The sequence below is a fragment of the Gekko japonicus genome, unplaced genomic scaffold (genome assembly GCF_001447785.1).
Source record: "Gekko japonicus isolate JY-2015 unplaced genomic scaffold, Gekko_japonicus_V1.1 scaffold946, whole genome shotgun sequence".
Lineage (NCBI taxonomy): Eukaryota > Metazoa > Chordata > Lepidosauria > Squamata > Gekkonidae > Gekko > Gekko japonicus.
The window spans coordinates 411,292-437,643 of record NW_015162506.1 but is presented as its reverse complement, the minus strand read 5'-3'; the positions used below and the strand labels follow the sequence as shown (position 1 = coordinate 437,643).

Sequence of the window (26,352 nt, the reverse complement as noted above, 5' to 3'; positions counted from 1 at the left end):
CGCTGGTGGACCTCCTGATGGCACCTGGGTTTTGGCCACTGTCTGGCACAGCGTGTTGGACTGGATGGGCCATTGGCCTGACCCAACATGGCTTCTCTTACGTTCTAAGCACACCAGCGTTTCTCCTGTTGTTCTGCCAGAGGCCAGGTCCACATACTCAGCTGAAGGCCATTCTCCAAATTTCTAAATTTTGGGAGTGGGAGTCCTCTACCATCGAAAGGACAGGTGTCTATGGAGCCCACCATGATGCCCGTTAGTGGCCTAAACACAGTGGGGCTAAGACAAAAAGCACACCAGCAGAGTGGGGTCTATAGTTACAAAGAGAACTTCCTGCTTAACTCCACAGCCCAAAGAACCTCTCCTGTTTTGATGTCAAATGTGACACTTTGCCAGTCCATTAGGGGCAAAGTCCCCAAGCAACTTGCCTTTGCTGCCCGCATTAAAATTTCCCTTTCTTGTTCGTCTTTCCGCTGTTTCTCGATTTGATCAAGCTGCTCAAAGAACTTGAGCTGCGCCCGAACGTCGCTCGCTTGATCGTATCTTTCATCGTCCTGCAAAACATGAGAAAACCGTTCTCGTTAGAAAGTTGAAAGAGAAACAAAAAGCCGCATGCTGGTAGCGTGTGAAGCTAAAGGAGACGATCGTGCATATCATCGAAGCTCACGTGTTTCACTTGGCCATTCACAAACAGCCAGTCAAAGCGATTTCCCCCTCATTTAATTCCCCAGCATTTTGTCTTAGTCTGTGATCTCATCAGGATTTCACATTCTAAGCAGTATTTTCCAGCTAACTCTTCTCTTTCAGAGATTGTTTTAAAAGTACAGTTCCTTAGAGCACCGGATCCCATCAGGGCACCTAAAGTGCATTTGACATTTATCCTACCGAATTTCTCTCCTCCCAGAGCTCAGTATTTGGAGAACAAAAGAACAGGGCCACTGGGTTAGACAAACGGTTCATCAGGACCCACATTTTGCATCCAGCAGTGGGCATACCTGGAGAAACTGTCTAACACCACAGAATGTTAAGAGAGCAGTCACCTAATTGTCTGTCATCTCCAGCTTTTGGTAGTAATTGGGCGTATAGATTCTCTGAGTAGAAGTAATGCCTTGCCCTGACGACTGATGGCTCCATATGTTTCCGTTTGCCCAGAGTTTAGCCTGTTACCTTTCACAGACCTTGTTTTGGAGCTGCTAACAGTACTGATTTTAACAACCGTAAAAAATTTCAACGGTCATTTTCATACCACATGGAGGGGAAAATGCATACCTGTTGCACATTTACACTAAACGTGCTACACCGTCTTCTACCTTTGTAACCCACTTTTGGCATTACGGCATGCCGTGTCTTAGAACAGGTTTTTTTTTCGTTTGCATCGTTGGCCAGTGCTATGACCCTCGTCCTGTTGCGTTGCTTGTTGCATCTCTTATGCTGTCTGATTGAATCGTTTTTGAAATTTCGTGATCTGCCTCGAGTCCAAAGGAGAAACGTATGCAAGCGCTGTCAAGTCACAGCTTGTGGAAAACCCAGCAAGCGCCTTTCGAGGCGAGTGAGAAGGAGAGGTGGTTGGCCATGGCCTTCCTCCTTAGAGCCTTCCTTGGTGGTCTCCCCTCCAAGGACCGACCCTGCTTAGCTTCCGAGACCTGACGAGATCGGACTATTCTATGCCGCCTTCCCTCCCTCAAGGAAAGAGTTCGGCTATAAATCAAGTAAAATGAAAAATAAATACATAAAAGTTATGATTGCCAAATTATGTGCCAGAAAGGGCCTGAAAGTGCCACACACAAAAATCGAGACACTGTTCTACACCTGCCAGACCACACAAATAGGTAGTACTAATCCTCCACCCTCATCCTATTAGTGGAAGGACACCTCAAGACTCTTTACAGCTGAAGAATCCCTGCTGCCCAGATATCACATCCTATCTGGCTGACTGGCTGGGCAAAAGGGGCAAAGGGGAAGGACACTTGGAAGAAATGTTAGCTGAGCTGCATGGAAAGGTGACTGTACATTTTTCTGGCAGCCGATCCAGAAACATACGCAAGAGCGAAGAGTGCCTTCTAATCTAGAACAAAAAAACAAAACGAAACAGTGCCCTGGGTATCAAGATTTTGGGAAACACTGTTCTATGTACTGAACACTATGTATTCCGACCCACCCACCCTCCCCCTTGGATAAGCTGAAGCATTCTACACTACCCTTATGACCATTTTCCCTGCCCCTCCTTGAGGAATGGCTCAATTCGGTTCCAGAGGAAACCTCCAGGATTTGCTAATACTGAGTGGGAGTGATAAAGACTTATCCTCCATGAATCTACCTAATTCCCTTTTAAATCTGCTTATTCCTGTGGCCAACACTCCATCCTCTGGTAACAGATTTCACATTTTTAGTGACTCTTTCACTGCGTAAAGTAGTATTTCCTTTTGTCCATCCTAAACCTATTGCCTATTACCTTCGTTGTATGTCCTCAAGTTCTAGTCTTTGGGGAGCGGGAGGAAACGTTCTGTTTGTCAGCTCTCTCCATCCCATGCATGGTTTTATAAACCTCTATCATGCCCCCCCCCCCTTAGTAATCTCGCTCCTCAGCCTTTCCTCACAGGGAAGGTGCTCCAACCCCCTGAATCATCTTGGCCGCCCTCCTCTGGACTGCTTCCAGCGCTGCAATGTCCTTTTTTGAGATAGGGTGGCCAGAACTGTACACATTATTCCAAATGAGGCCGCACCATAGATCTATGCAGGGGCATTATACTGTCGGCCGTTTTATTCTCAGCCCCTTTCCCGATAATCCCTAACACAGCGCTTGCCTTTCTCACTGCTGCAGCACACTGGGTGGACACTGTCACTGAGCCAGGCCACATCTGGGCCCCAGGTACGATGGGAAGGCACTGGAGACAGCATCTGTCCTGAAGCAAAAGGAATCCTGCCACAATCCGTATGCTGGGCAAGCCAGACCTCCTACCAGTCCTATGAGGAAAGTCTGAGAGAGCAGCCGTGCTGGTCTGCAGGAGAACACTTGGATTCAAGCCCCCCGTGTGGCACCTTAGAGACCAGCAAGCGTTTCAGCAACAACAATAATACAGTCCACAGTAAATTATAACCAGGGGAAACCAATAAATAACAACTGTGTACTGACCAACCCGCACAAGAGCTATTAGGAAGAGGCTTCAACACAATAAGTAATTCAATACATGTAATCCATCATAGGAAAATACACAAGTCCATAATATCCCAAAGGGAAAGAACAAAGTCCAGAATAACAACCTCTCACAACAATCAAGTCTGGAATAGATGTCCACAATGAAGTCTGGAATAGATGTCCAACACTTTTCCTAGGTATTGATTAGTGTTTCGGACTTCAGGTCCTTCCTAAGGAACTACAAGCCACTACAGGAAGTCTTACTGCAGTTTCTTAACTGGTAAATATTATTCAGTTTCTATATGGGCCAGGTCTCCTAAGCTTTAGAAAGCACCTACAAGGGTTGCTACTATATAATTTGGACCAAGGGAGGGAGGGAGGGAGGGAGGGATACCTGTGTTAAACAGGCCAATACCAGCTGAGTGTGAGAACCGACTCTGTCCAAAAGAACATCACTCAATGCAACCTGGACCCTCTCCCTGGGGAGGCTGACCTGTGATGGATCATTCACACAATTGCGTCATCTAGGCAACGAGCAAGTGGGTGCAGACCAAGAGGCCTGTGGGCCAGATTCGTCTTTGCTACCTTTCTCTCCAGTGTAACTCAGCAATCTGATATGTTATGCACTCATGTGGCTAATAGTCTAAGACTCTGAAGGCCAAATGGAATGTGCACCTAGTGAAGGAACTCAGTTTCAGGTGGGTGGGTAACCGTGTTGCTCTGTAGGAGGAGGTCAAAATTCGTGTCCAGGAGCACCTCGAAGACCAACAAGATCTCCAGGGAATAAGCTTTAGAGAGGCAAGGCTCCCCGGAGTCAAAGCTCCCTCCCATCTCTAACAAAGGGAGCGTTCTCTCTCAAAGGCTTACACCTTGCAAATCTTGTAGGCCTGTCAGATGCTGCCGGACTCGAATCTTGGTCTTCTACTGCGGACCAACATGGCTACTCACCTGAAACTAACAAGATTCCCAAGGTATAAGCTCTCCAGAGTCAAAGCTCCCTTTTGTATCTGACGAAGGGAGTTTTGACTCTTAAAAACTTCTACCCTGGAAATCTTGTTGGCCTTTAAGCTGCCGGACTCGAATCTTGGTCTTCTACTGCGGACCGACATGGCTACTCACCTGAAACTAACAAGGTTTCCAAAGTATAGGCTCTCCAGAGTATCTGACGAAGGGAGTTTTGACTCTTAAAAACTTCTAACCGGGAAATCTTGTTGGCCTTTAAGGTGTGACCAGACTCGAATCTTGCTCTTCTGGTGGAGGAATTACACTGCTTAAATAATAGTGACTATATTCCTGTTGGAGCTGCGGTGACTCAAGTGGTTAAGACACTGAACTGCAGGCTGCGGAAGGTCGGTAGTTCAGCAGTTCGAGACCCGAGTGTGCCGCATGACGGAGTGAGCTCCAGTTTGGTGTAGTGGTTAAGTGCGCAGACTCTAATCTGGGAGAACCGGGTTTGATTCCCCACTCCTCCACTTGCACCTGCTGATGTGACCTTGGGTCAGTCACAAGCTCTGGCACAGCTGTCCTTGAAAAAGAGCAGTTTGTGTCAGAGCTCTCTCAGCCCCACCCACCTCACAGGGTGTCTGTTGTGGGGAGGGGAAGGGAAAGGAGGTTGTAAGCCGCTCTGAGACTCCAAGTGGAGGGCGGGGTATAAATCCAATCTCTTCTTCTCTTCTTCTTCTTCATCTCTAGTTCCAGCTCCTGCCAACCTAGCACTTCGAAAGCAAGAAATTGCAAGTAGATAAATAGGTACCACTTCGGTGGGAAGGTAACAGCGTTCTGTGCGCCTCGGTGTTTAGTCATGCCGGCCACATGACCACGGAAACGTCTTCGGACAGCGCTGGCTCTTCGGCTTTGAAACGGAGATGAGCACCACAACCCTAGAGTTGGACTCGACTGGCTTTCGAGCAAGGGAAACCTTTACCTTTACCTGTATTCCTGTTAACTCTTTAGTATGAGAGGAGCTTCATGACCTTCACGGTGCTCAGTGATCTAGGTCACCTAACAGTCCAACTCTAGAGAACAGCAATCAGCTATTAGACACATCTATCAAAGGCCACTTAAAGGCTCTGGGCTATGCCAGAACTGAATGCCCCGTCTTCCAGCTGCACGGCCAAGTATGCTGCTGTTTGGAAACAGACAGCCGCTTTCATAAGAAACCTGGAAGTAATTTCCCATAACAGGAAACTGCAACCAAATAGGAGATATCTCAGTGGTACAAACCTATATGGCAAATGTTTTGAAAAACAAATGCTACATTTGTAGCTTGTTAACAAAGTTCTTCGGAATGACGTATCGTTTCGTTGAGACTTCCTCTGAACCTTACAACATTCATTAAAACATGTGTGTAAAAATACAATGTGCAGTGTAAGGTTCAGAGGAAGTCTCAACGAAACGATACGTCATTCCAGAGAACTTCATTAACAACTATGAATTTAATTACTATGATTGTTTAACTCACTTTTTGTATATTTTGATATGCTTTGAATATTGGATAATATATTGCATAGACATTTAGCGCATGTTTTCAGTTTCCTTTGGGTCTGATTATTGGTTATTGTGGCTGTTATCCATCCTTTATATTACATTTTTAGCTTGCACGATACATGTTATAGAAGCTTTCTTACACGTCCAAGGAAATGCTGATCGCCACTTTGGGTGCCAGGAAGCAATTTTTCTCCAGGCCAGTTTGGCTGGAGATCCTGGAGGTTTTTTGTCATCTTCTGGGTGTGGAACAGGGGCCACTGAGGGTGTGGGGGGGAGGTATCTACGAATTTCCTGCATTATGCAAGGGATTGGACTAGATTACCCCGGAGGTCCCTTCCAACTCTATGATTCTAAGTTAACAAACAAAGAGGCACCAAGTCAGTGCACTATAAGAGTGCGCCAAATACAGCTACCTCTTACAGTACCTCATAGACAGCATGAGGACAAAACTTGCTCCTATCTCACATACCCTGCGCAACTGTGCTGACGTGCGCTGGTACACCAGGATCAAGTTCTGGGTCTAATCACGCCATCATGCTAGCCAAGACACTGCCACATCAGCATCACCTACTTATTTGCTGGCTCATGTGATCAAACCGGAGGATTGCAGGATTTGAAATCAAGGGACAAGCATGCGTCAGCTGATTCACACTGCGCTTTAGGGTTGCTTTGCATGATATGCTTTTCAAGGGTATACCTCAGACTGTCTCTACAGTTAAAAGTTAAATCTGTTAATGAGATGAGCTCATGTCTAGAAAGCTGTGCAGCATATGGGGGATGGCTGCTGGAGAGCAAGTACCAGCTGCAGCTCTCCCACTGGGTCTGTATTTGGGGGGAAACTTGGGTTTGTTGCCATGTAAGGTCCCAGCAGTCCAGCGTTTAAGCAGTTTATAGAGAGATTACCAAAAATCTGCATGTGTCAACTTCTGCACGTCATCAGAAGCCTACCTATTTCTAGTATCCTTCTTTGCAAAAGTGCTGGGAGAAGAAAGGTTTCGTCTTTACACGATCTCGTTAACGTGCCCACCAACTCGGAATTGGTAGCCAATATCGAATATGTGCGCTCTCTCTTCCGCGAGGTTGCCGCCCGCCATCGATGCGACATCATTAATGTCGTCGTCATCCCTTCAGAAACAGAAAACATTGCAATCAAAATCAATCTTTCGCTCTTATCTAAAAGCAAAAGAACAGCCAAGAAATTCATGAATTAGTTTTGCAAGCCCCCTCCCCCCCAACACAGTGCTTAAGCAGTTTATAGAGAGCTTAACAAAAATCTGCATGTGTCAACTTCTGCACATCATCAGAAGCCTACCTATTTCTAATATCCTTCTTTGCAAAAGTGCTGGGAGAAGAAAGGTTTCGTCTTTACACGATCTCGTTAACGTCCCCACCAACTCGGAATTGGTAGCCAATATACGCGCATTCCGATAGGTTGACGCCCGCCATCGATGCGACATCATTAATGTCGTCGTCGTCCCTTCAGAAACGGAAAACATTGCAATCAAAATCAATCTTTCACTCTTATCTAAAAGCAAAAGAACAGCCAAGAAATTCATGAATTAGTTTTGCAAGCCCCCTCCCCCCCAACACAGTAAGAGGGCAATCTCAATTTAATATCAACATGCACTGATCAATTGGGCAGCAGAATGGATTTCGGATAACAAAAATAAAGCAAATCCAAGACAAGGAGTTTGGTTTTGTGTGTGCGCGTTTTTAATTAACTATATTGCTATCATCAAAACCTGGCCTAAACTAGACATCATCAGTAACTTATTGCGGTTACAGAAGAAGCAGAGAAGTAGAGTCCAACCAAGTGATTAAAAGCTGCTGTTATTTATGACAGAGATCTCAGTTCAAAAAGTAAGGAAGGTTTCCATTATGGAATATTCATGCTTTCTTATAGGGATTAAAAGGCAGAATATACTATTTCCAAATATACTATTTGTGTCACAGGAAGAAACCAAACTGAAAATGAACATATATATATTTGTTCATTTTCAGTTTGGTTTCTTCCTGTGACACAAATTATTATTTTCGGCTTGTATTCCATCCTCCCTGCGAGCGGCCTCAGAGCGGATCACAACAACAAATCCACAATAAACGTTAAAGCATTTCACAATAAATAGTTAAAACAGTTAAAAACCAAACCCATAAACTGAGGACAGATAGCACTGCAGTTTCGTATGATAAATCTTAGAAACTGGAGCCGCTAGGTTCAGGTTTATAAACAAAGGCTTAGCAGGGCCGCAGCGCCAGATTTTTCAGTTAGGAGAATTTTACTGTGGGAGACCACAGACAATGATCGAAAACATAAGGGTTCCAATATAAAAGAGTGGACACGGAATACCCAGAGGTGTAAGCAAATAGCCTGGCAAAGTAACCAGGGATCCCACCACCAGCTAACCTGCAGTCCTACCAAGAAGCCTGGCTATTTATCCCCAAATGGGTTGCAAATCCTCCATGGCCGTCTCTAGCCAGCATCCCCGTCAGTATTATCTCTAGTGGTCCCCTCTTGCCCCCCGTCATGTCTTTTAACACAAACACACGCTGGAGGACTCCTTACCTAAAAGAGCCTCCCCCGGGTTCTTTGAGTTTATTTTTTTGAGCAGCTGCTGCTTGGGTTGAAAAAGTGGAAAGAGCTTTGGTTCCAGGTAATACTGTCTGTTTTACCACAGGGACTGCAAGGAAGGGAAAAGAAAACACACACATCAAGACTGATACTCTTAACACGGCAACGGAAATCAGCAAAAACTACACAAAACGAGAGAATGGCAGGAAATTTGCGCCGACGGAAGAGTTCAGCTTTCGTGGGAGGGATTCTTTAAAGGGGAAGGGATTAGTGCAAAGATACACAAATGCACACAGCTGCCTCAAATGGACTGTCTACAGCCAAGCTGTTTGAGATGTTTGCACACAAAATACTAGCGCGCACACGATAACTTTGGAAAGAGACCACTACAAGAATTATTTCATAATAAAGAGAATGGATAACATTTTTACATGAACGCTATCTTTTTCATATTCCAGGTATCTTCAGACCAAGGGGAGTTGCTACGTTAGTCAGTCTGCAGCAGTAGAAAAGAGCAACTAACAAAATAACGATAGAGACTAACAAAATTTGTGGCAGGGGAGGAACTTCCTAAAGAAGTGAGCAGCGACTCACAAAAGCTCTGCCACACATTTGTGTTAGTCTTTAAGGTGCTGCTGGGCTCTTGTTCTTTGCTACGGGTACCTTCAAATCATTTTGACCTCTCACCGAACAAGTATTTTCCAGAGCTGACACAACCCAAGGCTCCTGATATTAGACATAAACTCTACTGACAGCATCAAACGTGTGCAATTTCAATAGCTCTTTTTTCCACTGGAAATTGATACAGGTCTGGAAACAAATTTTTAGTCAAGTGTCAAATTAGAGTCAACCATGGATTACATCCTCTCTTTTTCTTTAAATAGGTCCACCTGCGATTCAGAAAGAAAACTGCCTTCCTGCTGCGTCTTTCGAGAACTTATCCACAAATATCCTGCCCATGAATCGATCAGGGACTGTGTGGGTGATATGTGGTGGTGACTTAACGACGGCTATTTCCCAGGTGCAATTTTAGGACTGAACACTAGGTGGGGCTTTGCTATTGACAGAACAAATCCCACCACCCTAAAGGGAATGCATCTGTCTTACCTGTCTGAAGAGGGTTCAGCTGAATTTGCTGGGGAGCGGTAAGCATAATACGGTTGTGGGGTGGTCGCAAGGCCACCATTGGGGTCTGTGTCAACGTCACCTGCGGAGGCCTAATCAACGTGCCCGGTTTTTGAGACTGCTGGATGACCTGAAAAAATTGGAGGGGGGTGGGATTAATGCTACTGAAGTAGGTAAGAATGCAAAGGCTGCTTGGCGTCCAATAGAGAAGCGCTGCTCAGACCAACGTGCTTTGCAAACAGATGACTTGCTAAGAATGGCCACTCGTTTATTTTTGCTTCTGAAATGCTTCAAACGTTTGGTTCTTCTGTACAATACAGCGGGGTCCTGCAACTTCAAGTTCCTTAAGATAGCAGTGAATTTGGAAGTAACTTATCTGAAAGGGGCACTTTCCGGATGATGATAATAATGATAACATTAATAACAACAGTGTGCTGTCAAGTCGCAGCCAACTCATGACGACCCCACGGCATTTTCAAGGCAAGAGATGCTCAGAGGTGCTTCTGCATGGTGGACCTGGACTTCCCTGGAGGTCTCCCATCCAAGGGTTAACCAGGACCGACCCTGCTTAGCTTCCGAGATCTGACAAGATCAGGCTAGCCTGGCCTAGTCTGACGTGGGGTGGGCACTTTATGCCCTGCAAGCACTGGGTTCCTGACCCATTTTATACAGTCTTGAGGGAACTTCCTCCTCTCATTCATACTGCTCGTACTCTACAGACGTTCCCATGCTCATGATACCAAAGCCCTAGCATTAGTAGTGGGTGAAGCCTGTTTAAAATGAAATTTTAGTTATGTAATGGAAAAGACTGCTTACAATAATACCCGAGTCACCAATTCAAAACAAAGTTCTTGCTTTCTGGCAATTTGGTATCCAGTGTTAAATTGCACGGTATTTAAGAGACAAAATACCAAACAAATAATGTATTTCCTATCAATTTGCTGCAACTGTAACCAAGTTGTAATGCTTAATCTAATGTTGACGCTTCAATATTATTACCTCTAGAGTTTTAAAGTAACAGAACTGTATTGGTAAGGTTTGATCTAACTAAATGTATGTAAGTGAATGCTGAGATTTACGTACATTGTTATATGCGAAGTGTTTATTCCTATGTTCAATAAAAGTTAAAATGTTTTTTTAAAAATGAATTCTTAGTTTCATTTTACTTTACATGGCCATTGGGGGGAAAGCAGTGTTTGCTAGGGAGTAACAAGCACGTGGGCCTTCAATACACATTAAATACCAGGAAGGCACCAGTTCTTGATACTCCTTTATACCCATTTGCTAGCAGAGCTCTAGGAAGGGAAACGCTTACAACCTAGAAGACCCAACTGTGCTAGGTGAGCAATCTGTCCTGGTTTACGCACCACCTGCGTGGGCTGCCCTTGTTTGCCAACCCCAACTTGCGTTGGCTGCGTCAGGCTGATGACCGGCTGCTGCAAGGTACTCGTGACGGTGGCAGTGGTCTTCCCCGCTGTGCGTTGAATGGGGCTGTTCAGCATCACGGCCGTAAGAGTGGTCGTGGGCTGCGTCGTGGGCTGCTGCTGCTGGCTTTGCTGAATGAAAGCCGCCGAGTCCGGAGTCAGCTGTCTCAAGGCAGGTAAGCTCCGCTGTGGAAAGAGAAGGGGGTGGGGGGAGAGAAGCTACATTTGTTAGTGCTCCAGTGCAAGCGCCCACGCAGTTTAAAATGCTCATCAGAAATAGGCACGGATCAAGCTCCCTTTATCCCAGTAGAACCAGAAACATCCAGAACGTGTAGGTAATCCATAAGATAAACACGAAGCCCCTGTAATAATTCTGTTCACAAAATTTCCAGATAGATACTTGTTTCTGGGCTCAAGCAGAGGTGCTGGTGATCTTTAAAGCCCTTCATGAGTAGGATCCACAGACCTTGGGGGCCACCTGTCGCTACGTAAAACCAAACATCCACTTCCCTCCTTTGATCAGTAGCTACCTGTTGTGCTGCTTCCCAGAGTGATCAGAATGAATTCTGCCTCCTCCCGGGCTTTTTCAGTGGTGGCCCCTGAAATGGACTGTGAAGGCTTACTGCCTGGGCTCTCTGGCTCTGTGAGGCATTAACCCTTCACAGTCCATTAGAACATAAGAGAACATAAGAGAAGCCAAGGTTGGATCAGGCCAGTGGCCCATCCAGTCCAACACTCTGTCACACAGTGGCCAACAATACCAGGTGCCGTCAGGAGGTCCAGCAGGGGGTCCATTACAGCCACCAACTCTGTGGAATGGCTTGCTAATACAGGCATGAGGCTTCGCTATGTTGACAGCTTTAGAAAGGCCTGTAAAGTTGTTGTTTTTAAGAAGGTTCTCTATTAACTTGGTGGCTGGTAGCAATAGTGGGTGTTTTTTTTCCCAAGAAGGCTTACTGGTAGTCTATGAAACTGTTTATTGCTTTTGATTTTTTTTTTCTGTTTTGGAGGTGGAAACTGCCATCAAGTCTCAGCCGACGTATGGTGACGCCGTAGGGTTCTCCAGGTGAGAGATGAACAGAGGTGGTTTGCCACTGCCTGCCTCTGCATAGTGACCCTGAGCTTCCTCGTTGGTCTTCCATCTAAGTACCAACCAGGGCTGACTCTGCTTGGCTTCTGAGATCTGATGAGGTTCTTAGAGTCTTTCCTCACACATACACACACACCCTTTTTTTTTTTTTGAAGGGGGAAGATTGCCTTACAAAACCAGTTTAATAATAATGACTGAAAACAAATTATAAGATTCCCAGCTAAGCTCCCTCATCGATAGAATCACGAGTCTCCTTAGAATTTCTCTAAAATCTTATTATTATCTTTTTTATAAAAGCAGGCTTATATTATCGTTGTCTACCTGTCTTCTTCAATATTCAAATCAGGTACCGCTTTTAATATGTGTGGTTTGTAATATGCTCTTTCAGGGCTTTTTTTGTAGAAAAAGCCCAGCAGGAACTAATTAGCATAATAGGCCACACCTAACAGCAGGAACTCATGACAGGACAGCTCATTAGCACATTAGGCCACACCCCATGCCTTCCCTTGGCTTGTCTGGGCACCCCGCAGCTATGGGGAGCCCAGGCAAGCCGGCCCTTGGATAGGCCGGGGCACTCCCCAATCCTTCCAGGGGGGCCCCCCTGGCTCGCCAAGCTTGGAGTCGCCGGGGGGGGGGTCCGCTCTCCAGGCCTTCCCTCTGTAGCCACGCATGCAGAGGTTTTGGCTGTGGTGGGTGTGGCCAACTCTGAAGCCAGCCGGAACTTCGTTCCTGTGCGTTCCTGCCCCAAAATAGCCCTGCTCTTAATAAGAAGGGCATGACATACCACTGTAAGAGATGCAATGAGAATGAAGAGATGGCATTACCTTCAAGAAAGGCACAAGGTAGGGTTGAGGTGAAGAATTAAGTTCCCGGTATAGCCTGCTGGTGAAATCTTCCGCTTCGATTTTGCCATCCTGTAATAAAATTTCAGATTCTTCAGATAGGGAAGTATAGCTCCTAAGGCTTCACTTGTTCAAACGTATTGAAAGAAACATTGGATAAAGACAACATTTTATTTACAGCTTTAGGAAAAAAACAATCTCAAAGTGATTTAACGGAGCAGTCAAATACAAAATGCAGTGTACCCCTCTAGCCATGATTCCAATATAATCACAACTCAATATCCACTGGATCTTATTTTCTTTGCTCACATAGCAAAACTTGCTAATAAATACAACACTGGCCAAGAACTAGAGGTATGTTTATTTATAGAATGTGTATCCCATAGTATCTAAGTCAAAGCTTCTGGGGTAGATCACATAATACAAAAACCTGGGTTTTATTTTAAATACAGAATTTTTATACTATAACCACCAGGAAAATAAAACTGTATCAAAACCAAAAATGCCACTAACTACCCGATACGATATGATAAAAGTTTATTGTCTGGGGCCAAAGGCTGCTACAGTCTGACACATATAACATAATTATAAATATCAGCATTAAAACAATCTAACCGAAAAGTACTGATCAAATGAAAACACTGCCCTCTTTGGATGCGACTCTAGCCCGTATTTTCTTGGCTGCTAAAGCAAAGAGTGACACTCTATAGGAGACACATGAATCAGCATCTGAGAGAACAAAAAGCAGAGTCTGAAGATGAATTTAAGCCCATTAACTAACTACCCACTCCCCTACGGTCAGCTCAGCAAAACTGGCACATCAACAGCCTGATCAAACAGGTAAGTTTTCACCTAGCACCCAAAGCTAGGAAGAGCCAACCCCAGGTGATCATCTGCACCAATGAGGGGCCACCACAGAAAAAGGCCATGCTCACAAGTAGCTACCTACCATCGCTCTACGATGGGGGCACAGGCAAGAGATGCTCTGCCAAAGGTTTTAATTGCTGGACAAGCTCATATAGAAATTGTTTACACTCCTGAGCGCGCGGGGAGGGGGGCCCTGATGGCCCAGTTTTCCGAAGGGCTCAACAGGGTGTATCTGTAAGTAATGGGCAAAGTCGTCTTCTGTACTATATTCCGTCTGCTTTCTTATTTGACAGACGGTTAGACTGCATCGAGAAAAGGGGGAGGGACACAGAGTCTAGTATTTTTGTATTTCGAATGTACAACTTTTTTACTACTTTAAAGCTGCGGTCCTAAAATGTTTTCCTGGGAGTTCCTCCCCTGAGGAAGAAAATGAGACTTACTTGCAAGCAGTCCTGCTCAGAATTGCTCTCCACGTGCTCCATTTTCTCAAAACTCCCTATTCTGGTTCTTCCAAAAAACAATTGAGGTCTGCCACTTGTTTTCCCAGACTTTTTTTATTTAGCAAACAAGGGGGCAACGATAACAGTTCAGCCAGGCCTGAAGCTGGAGTGGGGCTATTTGGAGCTCCGCCCCCTTACTTAAAGGCACAGCCCCACAGGAATTTGTCCTCAAAAAGCTTTTAAAATCTTTCTTTTTACAATTTTTAAAGGCGTGTGCTCCCTTAAGCCTCCTTAAAAATTTATATGCCCCCCCCAGGGAACAAAATTCCTAGCTACAGGCCTGAGTTCAGCCCTCCTACAGCTTTCCTTGCTGCCTCACCTGTCCTTCTAAAAATAGATCTCTGAGCAGCTATCTATAGCCTCAGCGTCTTTTATTTTCCTAAACGCTGCTTCCCTTCATTCAGCCAATAAAGTCCACAAAAATATATGTGAGGCTCAGCGCTTATCAAATTCCTGCATTCATGAAATTGCATCTGAAGCCGCATTTCACAACAGCTTCTCTCTGTGTGCCTTACCAGCAGGTTCTGGACTAGTTCTTTCACATTAGCTGCAGTTTCTGTAGACTGCTTTCCAGAAGAGGCCAGTTTTATTAGTGTAGAGAGAAAATTCTTGCATTTTTTCACATTTTCCATGGTTTCCTGTAGGAGGGGAAAACAGGGAAGCAGAGAGGGAGGGGAGGGAGATTTTGTTAAAAATTGGAATTTTGCCTCAGTGTTCTGGAGCTCAGATCAAACAGGTGTCTAGCAAATAACTCCTTGCTGTTCATAGATGCACTGATCAAGGCTATGTATGTCTTTTCCATGCAAATACAGAAGAGGCACAGACTATGGTAACGGGCCAAAAGAACCTCTCTTTAAATGTTTTAAGAAACTAGGCAAGGGTTTGCTGAAAAGTTGCAGGCGACTTATGGTGCCCCTGTAAGGGCTTTTCAAGGCAACAGATGCTCAGAAGTGGTTTTGCCATTGCCTGCTTCTGCCTAGCAACCCTGGACCTTTCCTAGGTGGTCTCCCATCCACGCACTAACCAGGGCCGACCCTGCTTAGCTTCTGAGATCTGACGAGATCAGGCTAGCCTGGGCCATCCAGGTCAGGGCAAGCTACCAGCCGTTATGCATTCAAAGGCAGGCTTCATGCGATGTGGCCGATGCCTGGTGACTCCCAGAAGTCAGGTGGGTGGTCGAATAGGCTTTCCCCAGTGCAAAATAATCACAGAAAAGCAGCCCCGTTTCTTAGCCCAGAATCTGGGTTCTCCTGGTTCGGAACTCTGAATTATTTCCTTTAACACCGACTACTCTCCGCCCGGTACACCCATCGGCAGCACAGTCGTTCCCACAGCTACCGCTCCACCCGCTTGGGAAGCTTCAGACTTGTTCAGGTGTCCCGTGCCAGAGCGGAGACCAGCACACCCCACGCTGATCATTTACATGCGGGCAACTGGCTGATCCTCTAGATCCCGGGGAGCCATGAGATCTGGCCTCTAACGGGCTTCGGGATCCTTACTGTGGCCGCAGTCGAGGCCGCCGTGGTCGCCTGCACCGTCCTCTGAGCGGTTCCCGTCTGCACAGCTGTGGCTGTTCCCAACGCTGACGTTTGTGCCGTGTTGCCCAGAACAATCTGAGGCTGCAAGAAGGACAGGGAGTCAGAGAGGTGGAAAGCGGGAGGGAGGATTCATTGTCGCCATCGGGGCTATTCTCCAGCACGCTGTTTAAAAAACCGTTGCCTTAAGAGATGCAATAAGCTCAACCGCCTTATCCAGACGCAATTTAAAGAAATGGCCACCAGGTGGCACAGAGCACTACGCTTTCGAAACGGGATAACTGTGCAAGTTGATTAAAGGGAGCCTGTATGTCACTTAAAAGGCAGAGGGGCAGAAGTAAAACTGTGCATGAACTCACGTTTCAAGAACTGAACTAGTGTTAGTGCTACATTTTTAAAAATGTATATTTATATCCTGCCCTTCTCCCCACTGGGGACCCCAAAGCAGCCCACACTGTTCTCCTCTCCTCTGTTTCAACCTCACAACAACCCTGTGAGTTAGACTCAGGCTGAGAGGGTGTGACTGGCCCAAGGTCACCCAGCGGGCTTCCATGGCAGAGCGGGGATTTAAACCTGGGTCTCCCAGATCTTAGTCCGGCACTTTAACTGCTACACAACGCTGGCTCTTTTTTGCACCTCTCTTCTTCCAAGGAGGCTCAGGGAAGCTTACATGCACCCACACCCCCAATCTTCACAACAATCTTGTAAGGTAGGTCAGGCTCCGAGTATGTGACTAGCCCAAGGTCACACGTTGCCAAGTGGGGACTTGAGACTGCCCACCCACCAGTCCAACAGTCCAGCTACCACATCACCCTAGACCCTCTGGGCATGGGCCCTTAGATCTCCTTCCTTTCATCACCCCAAGCTTTTTAAAGAGGTGCTGCACACACACACCAGGCTCAAGAGATTAAAACTGCAAAAAAATAAAATATGCTTGCCTCTCTGCCACATAGGTAGCTCAGCAAGTAAGCGCAGACTGAGGCAAAAGTCCGTACAATAATGGGTCCACGTACAAACAAACGGAACCCAGCAACATGTTTTGAGTTGTTACAGGCCCTTATTCAAATTCAAACAAAAACTCAATTCAAACCACTTCTTCAAAGAAATCGCCATCACAAGAGAGCCTCTTCACGGGCTCCCACTGTCTGATGGCTAACAAAGATCTAAAGTAGCTGGGTAATTTCACAGGGACTGTCGGAACCGTCTGCAACGTCAGTTCAGAGAAGTAAGGCGCCTTTCACAACTCCTGGTAGAAAGTTCTTTTTAAAAGAGCATGTGAATAAGACCCTTTGAATGAAGCTAAATTTCCTCCTAAAGAGGAATCTGTTGAAGTTCAGAGCAGTTTATTTTAATACATTTCTACAGATACCTATTAATGGACCCCCCGTTATTCTTCCTTCGTGAAAGTAATTCATGAAGAAACCTGCTTGTTGAAGGGGGGTCGGAAGGGCGGACTGCCAGTAAACTGGTTTATTAGGCTGGTAGTTACAATGCTCACGCCAATTTCATTAGGCGGTGAAATGGACTGAAAACAGAAGGTGTAGGTGTACTAAAGTAACACAAGAGAATTTACGAACTTGATAAAGGCAACACTACAACACACATTATGATTACTAGAGTATCGATGTATTAAACACACAGGAGGACGGGGAAGACTGTTTGTGTCCGAGGTTGGTGGCACCTGACACGGCAGAGACAGCCAAGGCTAAGAGCCTCAATCCAGCAGAGCGCAAAGGAGGCCAGGAGGCGATGGCCCGGCAGAGCTCCTACAGGGAGGGGCCCAAGAAAGGAAGGAACAGGGCTAGCCAGGTTGGAGGAGGCAATTTAAAGGGGCGGTACTCCAGCTGTGGTGGCTCAAGTGGTTAAGACGCTGAACTGCAGGCTGTGGAAGGTCAGTAGTTCAGCAGTTTGAGACCCGGGGGCCGCATGATGGAGTGAGCTCCCGACTCTAGTTCCAGCTCCTGCCAACCTAGCAGTTCGAAAGCAAGAAATTCCAAGTAGATAAATAGGTACCACTTCGGTGGGAAGGTAAAAGCGTTCTGTGCGCCTTGGTGTTTAGTCATGCTGGCCACATGACCACGGAAACGTCTTTGGACAGCGCTGGCTCTTCGGCTTTCAAACGGAGATGAGCACCGCAACCCTAGAGTCGGACTCGACTGGCTTTCGAGCAAGGGAACCTTTACCTTTACCTTTACTCCAGTACCTAGCTCAGGTGGTAGCACAGGTGGTGAGGGTGAGTTCAGGGGGTGGGGGTGGGGTTAACTGAAGGGTTAGGAGGATCTCTCTAGGGAAGCCCCAATAGCAGGCCAGGGAGGAAAGAGGAGGGGCCTGCCTTAGCTAAAGGAGCAACCTCCTGGGGAAGAAGAGGACAGACCTGGGGTGGCGTAACCCTTGCTCCTGTCCCCTTCAACCCTGTTCTGAGGCTTAAGGTAAAGGTAAAGGTTTCCCTTGCTCGAACGTTAGTCAAATCTGACTCTACGGGATGGTGCTCATCTCTGTTTCCGAGCAAAAGAGCCAGCATTGTCCGAAGACGTTTCCGTGGTCATGTGTGACTAAAGACCCAGGTGCACAGAATGTTGTAACCTTCCTGCCGAAGCGGTACCTATTTATCTACTTGCAATTTCTTGCTTTCAAACTGCTAGGCTGGCAGGAGCTGGGGCCAGAGACAGGAGCTCACTCCGTCACATGGCACTCGCATCTCAAACTGCTGACCTACAGACCTTCCAGTCTGCACGGCCCCATTCTGAGGCTTGGGCAGCCCCAAAGAGGTGGGACACAAAGGTGGAAGACACAGAGGTGGCACCGGCAACGGAGGATCCCTCAGGCTACATCACTGACTTTCAGGCTTCCTACTTTCTGGGACCTGGATTTGTCTACTGGTGCAATCCCAGTACCTTCTGGTGGATTTCTGGTACATGGCTTGAGGTGAACTCTCTGTCTGCGTAAGACGCCAGCCAGGAGTCAACCCCTGTAACCTGAGAATGCACCTCGAGGCAGCTCTTCTGCAAGGGAAAGTCAGCTACGGCAGACACGCTGTCTTTCTGGGAAGCTCATCCACCATGGCCGATCTTCTCAGGAAGGAGACTCTTACAAACAGCCTGGGAACACTGTGGCAGAGCCGCGGCTCCGATCCATGTACACAAGCTCTTTAAACAAACTCATAGTGCACCCCTCGGCAGAGTTCATGCCAGGCTCCATCCAATGACATCAATTAACTTAGAGCGGAGTAACTCTACATAGGATAGAACAGGGGGTCCCCAGTGGAACCTCGGAGACGAACAACATTTATTCCAGCAGACGCTTTTGTGAGTAGGAGCTCACTTCATTAGATGCATGAAGCAGCCATTATTAAAGGTTGCAAAAAACAGGAAGAGGGGGAGGAGGGTGTAACGAAGGGAGGCTGATTTAAAACCACTCCCAATCCAAAAGGGTAATCAATCCCACTCGGAGTGGGCGTGGACCATTCCCACCTGCTGACAGAGGGGCAAAGTGGATTTCACCCACAGCCACTCTGATGGATTGGACTCGATCCTATTATAGAGGAAGGCCAGCTAAAAAACATTTATTTGTTTAAAACGTCTGTGCGCTGCCTTTCCACCCAAATAGGGTCTCCCAAGGTGGAAACACCTTCCTCCTCCACCACCAACCCACCCACTTCTGTTATTTGCAGGCTTTTCCTACAAACACATCAACCTAATGGATGCATGCTTCCAAGGAGGAGAGGTCCACCTCACTAGTCGAATCCCCCCCGTCTCTCCCTTCTCCCACACAGCGCGCGCCACCAACCGAAACAAACGACGGTTAAACGCTCCTTATTTGAGGGAAGGGAAGGTTAAGCATGGGGAGGAACACGGTCGGGAGGGAGAAACCACTCTGACGACAGCGGGGCTGAAGCCTCTGTGACGCTTTCGTGTTGATTTTTTTTGGGGGGGGGGGTCTTTTTACAGAACGTTGCTTGAATTTGATTTGTCACATTTTCTTCAACCTGTAAAGCAAGCCCATATTTTTTAATATACTCCAACATTTTAGTGGAATAAAGCCGTTTCAAAACAAGCAGTATACTCAGTTACACTACAACTAGTGGAGCCACCTGTATTTACAATATATGTGTTTCGTGTGTGTGTATAAAATGTGTGTGTATAAGATGTGCATACATTTAAAATGTGTGTGTATAAAGATATATAAACCATGCCAAGGAGTTCAAGGCTGAACCTCGTGGGTTCCCAGGGCTGACGTATGCAAGCAACCAAACTTTTTTAAAATTTATATAAAGTTTTATTTAATATCTTTCAGAACAAATGTTTAATCTACCCGCAACCAGTGTTCCCTCTAAAGCTGAGTTACTGTGAGCGAGCTCACAGTTTTTTAGCCTCCGGCTCACACATTTTTGTCTTAGCTCAGGAAAGGATGGCTCCAGAGCAAACTAATTTATCCAGTAGCCAAATCGCTGGCTCACAACTTTAATGCCAGTGGCTCACAAAGTAGGATTTTTGCTCACAAGACTCCACAGCTTAGAGGGAGCATCGCACGCAACTCAACATTCTGAATTCAAGCAGCAAGAAAATACGAAAACTAGCTTAACTATCTAACACATTTTCAAAGACCTGTGTTAGATGGCACAGTCAAAGGCTATCATAGCTTGCCCATTCTCTACATTGCTATCTATTTGTTTATTTATTTATCAAATTTATACCCCACCCTCCCCGCAAAAGCAGGCTCAATGTGAGCGTATCATATTGCAATAGGAGCATTATCACAGTCCAGGCCTTTAGTCCATCAGAATCCAAGCTCTGTGTGTATAAAGTGCGGTCAAGTCACAGCCAACTTATGGCCGCCCCACAGGGTTTTCAAGGCAAGAGACGGACAGGGGTGTTTTGCCCTTGCCTGCCTCTGCATAGCAATCCTGGTCCTCCTTGGGGGGAGGGCGGTCTCCCCCATCCAAGGACTAACCGGGGTTGACCCTGCTTAGCTTCCAAGACCTGATAAGACTGGGCTAGCCGAGAGGCCATCCTGGCCAGGGCAGACAAACAGAAGTGGTTTCCCATGGCCTGCCTCTGTGTAGTGACCCTGGACTTCCTTGGAGGTCTCTCATCCAAATACTGACCAGGGCTGACCCTGTCCAGCTTCTGAGATCTGACGAGATCAAGCTAGCCTGGGCTATCCAAGTCAGGACATTTAAATGCACTAAGGGATTCTGTGATAAGACGGAAGCCCTGACCATGGGTGATTACGTCACAGATGGGTCAGAAAGCCAAAAGGGTCCAAATAACATTGGGGGGGGGGTGGTAAGGGGGAGGAGATGAAAATAAATGTGGAGATGGGAGAGAGAAGGGAGGATATTCTGAAATCAGAGAAGGGAGAAATCCTGTCAAAATGAATCTTGAGGAGAGAAGGGAGGATATTCTGAAATCAATCTGAGAAGGGAGAAATCCTGTCAAAATGAATCAATTAAAGAACATGATGTCAGGGCTTGACAAGTTCCAGGCGCCAAGTCGCCATGGCATCTAGAAATTTAATTGCGGCTCCTGGTATTTTTAGCAGCGATTTTATTATAGTGGCTCTCGGCAATCCTCAGCAGAAGCACACATTTTATTTTATAATTTCACATAAGAATGTTTTGTTGTGTGATGGTTTGGTCACTGCCTTTTGCCAGCTTTATACCATTAAATGGTGGTAGATGAATCCACTTGTTAAGCAGCTGCTTTCTAGACCAGTTCCAATATCAAATTAAATGGAGCTTTTTAAAGCAATAGTGAAGCTATCAGAAACAGCAGAGAAGTTAGCGTTAGTAACAGATTAGTTTTCCGTTGTGGTGATGACAACCGGGATGATATCGTATTTATTTATGGAGTACAGCACTTTTGTCATAGCTTTAGTAACGTTATGAGAAACTGTGAAAAACTTAGGACTGGGTTTTGCGGTAATAACTAGAAAATATCGTAATTAAAATACAAAACCCTGAAGGCTGAAAAAGGAATCTAAATTTGGGGGCTGGCTTCCAGGGCCAAATAAAAATTGCCGAGGCCTGAGTCACACAATTGGATAAAAGTCTAAATTTGCAAATCAATTATAGTTGTTATAATATCAAAATCTTATGAAATTGGTCTGTCAGATCTCTGAGACTCTGTCCAGAACCTTGAGATAGAAGCTGCCTTTCTGCTGGAAAACATGTTCTTCCCAGACCCAAATTTTGAGATCATTTGACACTCAAGCATCATTACTCAATTAAATGCATACAGTTATGGCACACCTTCTTCGCCTCCAAGATGATATATTAAATACTGCCTAACAGTAAATCAGCAAACTCCAATCACTGTATCAATAAATCACTATATTAATTTCTTATGAAACAGGTAACATGATAAAATTATTAAAGCGAAGACTTTCAAACTTGACAGTTTAAATTCGCAACCATTCATCTCAGCTCCTAGCCCCCAGCCACCTGACCCATGATTTCGCCAAATAGCCCAACATAGCCAACAGCTTTAAATATTATAGCCAAAATGTGTGTGTGTGTGTGTGTGTATGTTGCCGTCAAATCACAACTGACATGGTCTTTCAAGGCAACGGGTGTTCAGAGGTGGTTTGCCATTGCCTGCCTCTGCGTAGTGACCCTGGAATTCCCTGGTGGTCTCCCACCCAAATACCAACCAGGGCCAATCCTGCTTAGCTTCCAAGATCTGACGAGATTCGGCTAGCCTGGGTTATCCGGATCAGGGTCAAAATGGACTGTGCAAATTCCAGAAATGGAGTCCATTAACTAACCAAGAAATTACGTGTTTTTCCTTTGCACAGATTCCAGACTTTAAAGAAGGAAGAGGGGAGATGAACATGCAAGCGTAAATTCAGCCACGGTTTTGCAGAAACTCTGAAAATCTTCATGGTCACAACTGTGCCTCAGTGCACTCCATATGGCTCTCAATGCATAACCCAGTAGTTCAGGAAGACCAATGAACATATTGCATGGAAGACATGCATAACTCTCTCCCAATGGCTGCTTTCTCTAAAATGAACGCCACCCTTGGGAGGCTGTAAGGGGGGAGGGCTGCTTAACCCTCTCCCTACTGGTTGGTTTCCTTTCAAATCAGTCCTTTCCCCCTCTGGCAACTTTCAGAATTGTCCCTCCGCCAAGATATTTTCCCATCTGTGGGGAATGACACCGAGTACTTTCCCCCTGCAAGTAAAAAACAGTAGCAGAGGAGTACAGTTTTTGTTTCATCCTCCCCTCCCACTATGGCTCCTTCAGATGTCATAGCATTCTAAAGGCCCAGTTTGCAGTGGACAAAGTAGATTTGTGCCTGTTTCGCATCTTTCTTTGAAACTGTTCTGAGAGTGAAACAGACGTGATCTCCACGTGACCATTCATGCAATAGCCACCTGATTTAATTACAAAAGAAAGAAAATAAAGGAAACCGGGGTGGGGTGGGCAAAGAAAAGCAGAATCCGCCCCCCCCCCCCCAAGGTTCTGTGTTAAAATATGAAAAGTATTTGCCATAAAAATAGATTAGGGTCGGAATTCCAGTGGCTAGAAGCTGACATGGGCTCGTAACAAAGTTATCAGTAATTCCCTGTAAACAATGAAGTTCATGCCCCCCAATAAAACACACACACACACAACTTACTTCACACCTTTTACAAACCCTCACAAAATGAAAATCTGAATGCAACATTCAAAAACTATGCAAAGAAAATTATGTATGCAAACTATGCAAATCTTCGCAAACGTCAAGTGCTGGAATCATTTATATGAACGGCTGCACTGAGACTGTATGGCCATAGGATTTCAGAGCACCATCGGCATAGCGGCTGCAGCGCTACAGCCAGCAGAAGCGCATGCATAAGGATAGCATGAACAGTGGGTGCTTTCAGCTCAAGCCATGTCGCACTTGCATTGGAGCCCTCTGACCCGTACAGGAGAATGAGGGCAGTGGCGAGGGAACCCTGATGCAAAGTCAGCATGGAATGAGGACATATTTGGCAAACGCACACAAGATGGGAGGGGGCTCCTAAAAGGCTTGAACCCGTCAGCGGCCAGCTCGCACATTCTCAATTTAAGAAAATGGAAGGTTTTATTTTACTTACATTTCTCAGTGAACTGACCTGCACAGTCGAGATCTGGACCGAAGAAGCGCTGGTGGGCGTGGCAGGGCGAGGCGTCATGGTCGTTTGAGGCTGGGACTGCGCATGTGCCTGCATTTGCGCCAAAGTGTGTTGAGGGATCATGAGTAACTGGCCGTTCTCGCTACGTACAAGGACCATGCCTGAGAGGAGAAAGAAGAGAAAGCGCTTGTCAGGATTGTCCCGGGAAATGCTACTTTAGGTTGGAAGTAATCAGAGGCCAACCATTGACTGACAGGAAACATCTACAAAGTCCAGAGGAATTCAGATATGACTTCCTAGGAGAATTATGAACTCAGGAATATTTATTAGGTACAAGACAGGTTGTGGTTTAGCAGCCCAAGACATGGTCTACTTTTCAAAGATCCCAGGTCCACCCTGAAGCACCTCCAGTTAAAAGGAAGCCACGCTGGGAGTAAATGCTGCTGGAGACTTTTTGCTGCCAGTTACAGCACACCGCACTGAACTAGATGGTCAGTCGCCGTATACAACATCATATGTTCACAAGGAGGCAAGTGCTTGTTCAGAGCACGAAAGGAAAAGTGCTACTTTCTCCTTTGCATTTTGCAGCCCAGTGAGCATCAGCTGCGTATTAAAATGTACAGCCAGCCAGGTTCTGAAGGTTAAAAAAAGAAAAAAGGTAACCGGAGCAATCAAAAACCTATTCAAATAGTAAAAGGTACAGTCAAATCCAAGCTGGCGAAAATAAATTGAAACCAACCACTGGCACTGCCTAGAACTGGGTGATTCCTGCCAGTTTGGTGTAGTGGTTGGGAGTGCAAACTCTAATCTGGGAGAACCGGGTTTGATTCCCCACTCCTCTACATGTACCTGCTGGTGTGACCTTGGGTCAGTTACAAATTCTTTCAGAGCTGTTCCCTCAGGAGCAGTACTCAAAGAGCTCTCTGGGCCCCACCTACCTCACAGGGTGCCTGCTGTGGGGAGGGGAAGGGAAAGGAGATTGTAAGCCACTCTGAGACTCCTTCCGGTAGTGAAGGGTGGGATATAAATCCAAACTCTTCTTCTCCAATGGCGGCTGAGATGTTTTCCATAGGAGGCTACTGCTGCAGCAGTCTGGCCCTAATCAACTGGCTATTCCAAAGGTGTCATGGGGGCCTTTGGGTTTTATTTTGCTACCATCCACTAACATGGCTGATGGATGGAAAGTGCGGTCAGGTCGCAGCCGACTTATGCCAACCCCGTAGGGTTTTCAGGCAAGAGGCGAACAGAGGCAGTTTGCCATTGCTTGCCTCTGCATAGCAACCCTGGATTTCCTTGGCAGCCTCCTATCCAAGTACTAACCGGGGGCCGATCCTACTTAGCTTATGAGATCCAATGAGATCAGGCTAGGCTGGGCCATCCAGGCCAGGACACTAACACAGCTCTGGAGTTATTCCACTGGCTGACATAGCAGCAGGGTCCAATGGGGAACCTGGCAGGGTACCTCCCCGCTTGAAAACCTTCACTGCCATTCGCTCACCTGAGCCAATCATGTTGCGCACATTAAGGAAATGTTCAGCAAACTTTCTCTGTTTTCTTACAACAATGCCGAGAGGGCTAGGGGATACAGCAATAACTGGAGGCAAGAACCCACTGGCCCTGCTTGACGGCATGAAGGGCAGCCATTGAAGGGGGGGGGACTGGAAGGTGGAAGGCTTCTTGTAGGCCTCTTACATTCTAGAGTTAGCCCCTCCCCAACACAGAAGAACTTAAGAGCAGCCCTGCTGGGTCACATAAGAACATAAGAGAAGCCAATGTTGGATCAGGCCAATGGCCCATCCAGTCCAACACTCTGTGTCACACAGTGGCCAAAAATACCAGGTGCCATCGGGAGGTCCACCAGTGCGGCCAGGACACCAGAGGCCCTCCCACTGTTGCCCCCCACCCCAAGCAACAAGAATACAGAGCATCACTTGCCCCAGACTGAGAGTTCCTAACTATACCTTGTGGCTAATAGCCACGGATGGACCTCTGCTCCATATGTTTATCTAATTCCCCATACTTGTAGCTGCCGCCACCTCCTGTGGCAGTCAGACCACCAGATCATCCAGCAATGGCCGACCAAATGCCCTGGAAGGCCCACAGGTCACAAAGACCAAACCCTTCCTCTGCACGCCCCACCCCCCAGCTCCAGCGACCCGCATTCAGGTTACAGCCCCTCTACATGGAGCTTCCACTTGGCCACCACGTTTAATAAGCATCAGTTGACCCACCCTACAGGAATCTGCCTAATCCTCTTTTAAAGCCATCAAAGCTAGCAGTCATCAGTATGCACTGTGGTAATGAGCTCCACAGCGGGCTCACTGTGCGACAAAAGTCCTTCGTTTTTGTCTGTCCTGAGTCTACTGCCCATCTATCTCACTGGGTGCCACGGAGATCTAATAGTTTGGGGAAGGGAGAAGACATTCTCTCTGTTCAATGCCTCCACAATATGCATAATTCCATAAACCTCTATGACACCCCTCCCCTTAATCCTTTTACCCCCAAAACTTAAAAAAAAAACCAAACTCTTCAGCTTTTTCTCAGAGGAAAGGTAATCCAATCCTCTGGATCATTTTGGCTGTCCTGTCCTTTATCCAGCTCCACAATACAGAAGAATCCTTTTGAAATGAAGCAATTCAAACTGAACACAGCATTCCAGAGGCAGCCACTGCATAAATCT

At 46.4% G+C, this 26,352-nt stretch overlaps 1 protein-coding gene across 1 annotated transcript in view; it reads right to left on the bottom strand.

The window, feature by feature from the left end:
* TAF4 (TATA-box binding protein associated factor 4) overlaps nt 1–26,352 on the bottom strand; it is a 129,046-nt gene that overhangs the window by 14,913 nt on the left and 87,781 nt on the right. The window contains exons 3-13 of the mRNA XM_015406134.1: nt 23,673–23,833; nt 18,467–18,574; nt 15,537–15,656; nt 14,553–14,675; nt 12,653–12,742; nt 10,682–10,924; nt 9,297–9,444; nt 8,184–8,298; nt 6,990–7,097; nt 6,652–6,745; nt 426–551 (exon numbers count right to left, since the gene is read on the bottom strand). Coding sequence (XP_015261620.1) covers nt 426–551; nt 6,652–6,745; nt 6,990–7,097; nt 8,184–8,298; nt 9,297–9,444; nt 10,682–10,924; nt 12,653–12,742; nt 14,553–14,675; nt 15,537–15,656; nt 18,467–18,574; nt 23,673–23,833 — 1,436 coding nt within the window. The remainder of the gene's footprint in view (nt 1–425; nt 552–6,651; nt 6,746–6,989; nt 7,098–8,183; nt 8,299–9,296; nt 9,445–10,681; nt 10,925–12,652; nt 12,743–14,552; nt 14,676–15,536; nt 15,657–18,466; nt 18,575–23,672; nt 23,834–26,352) is intronic.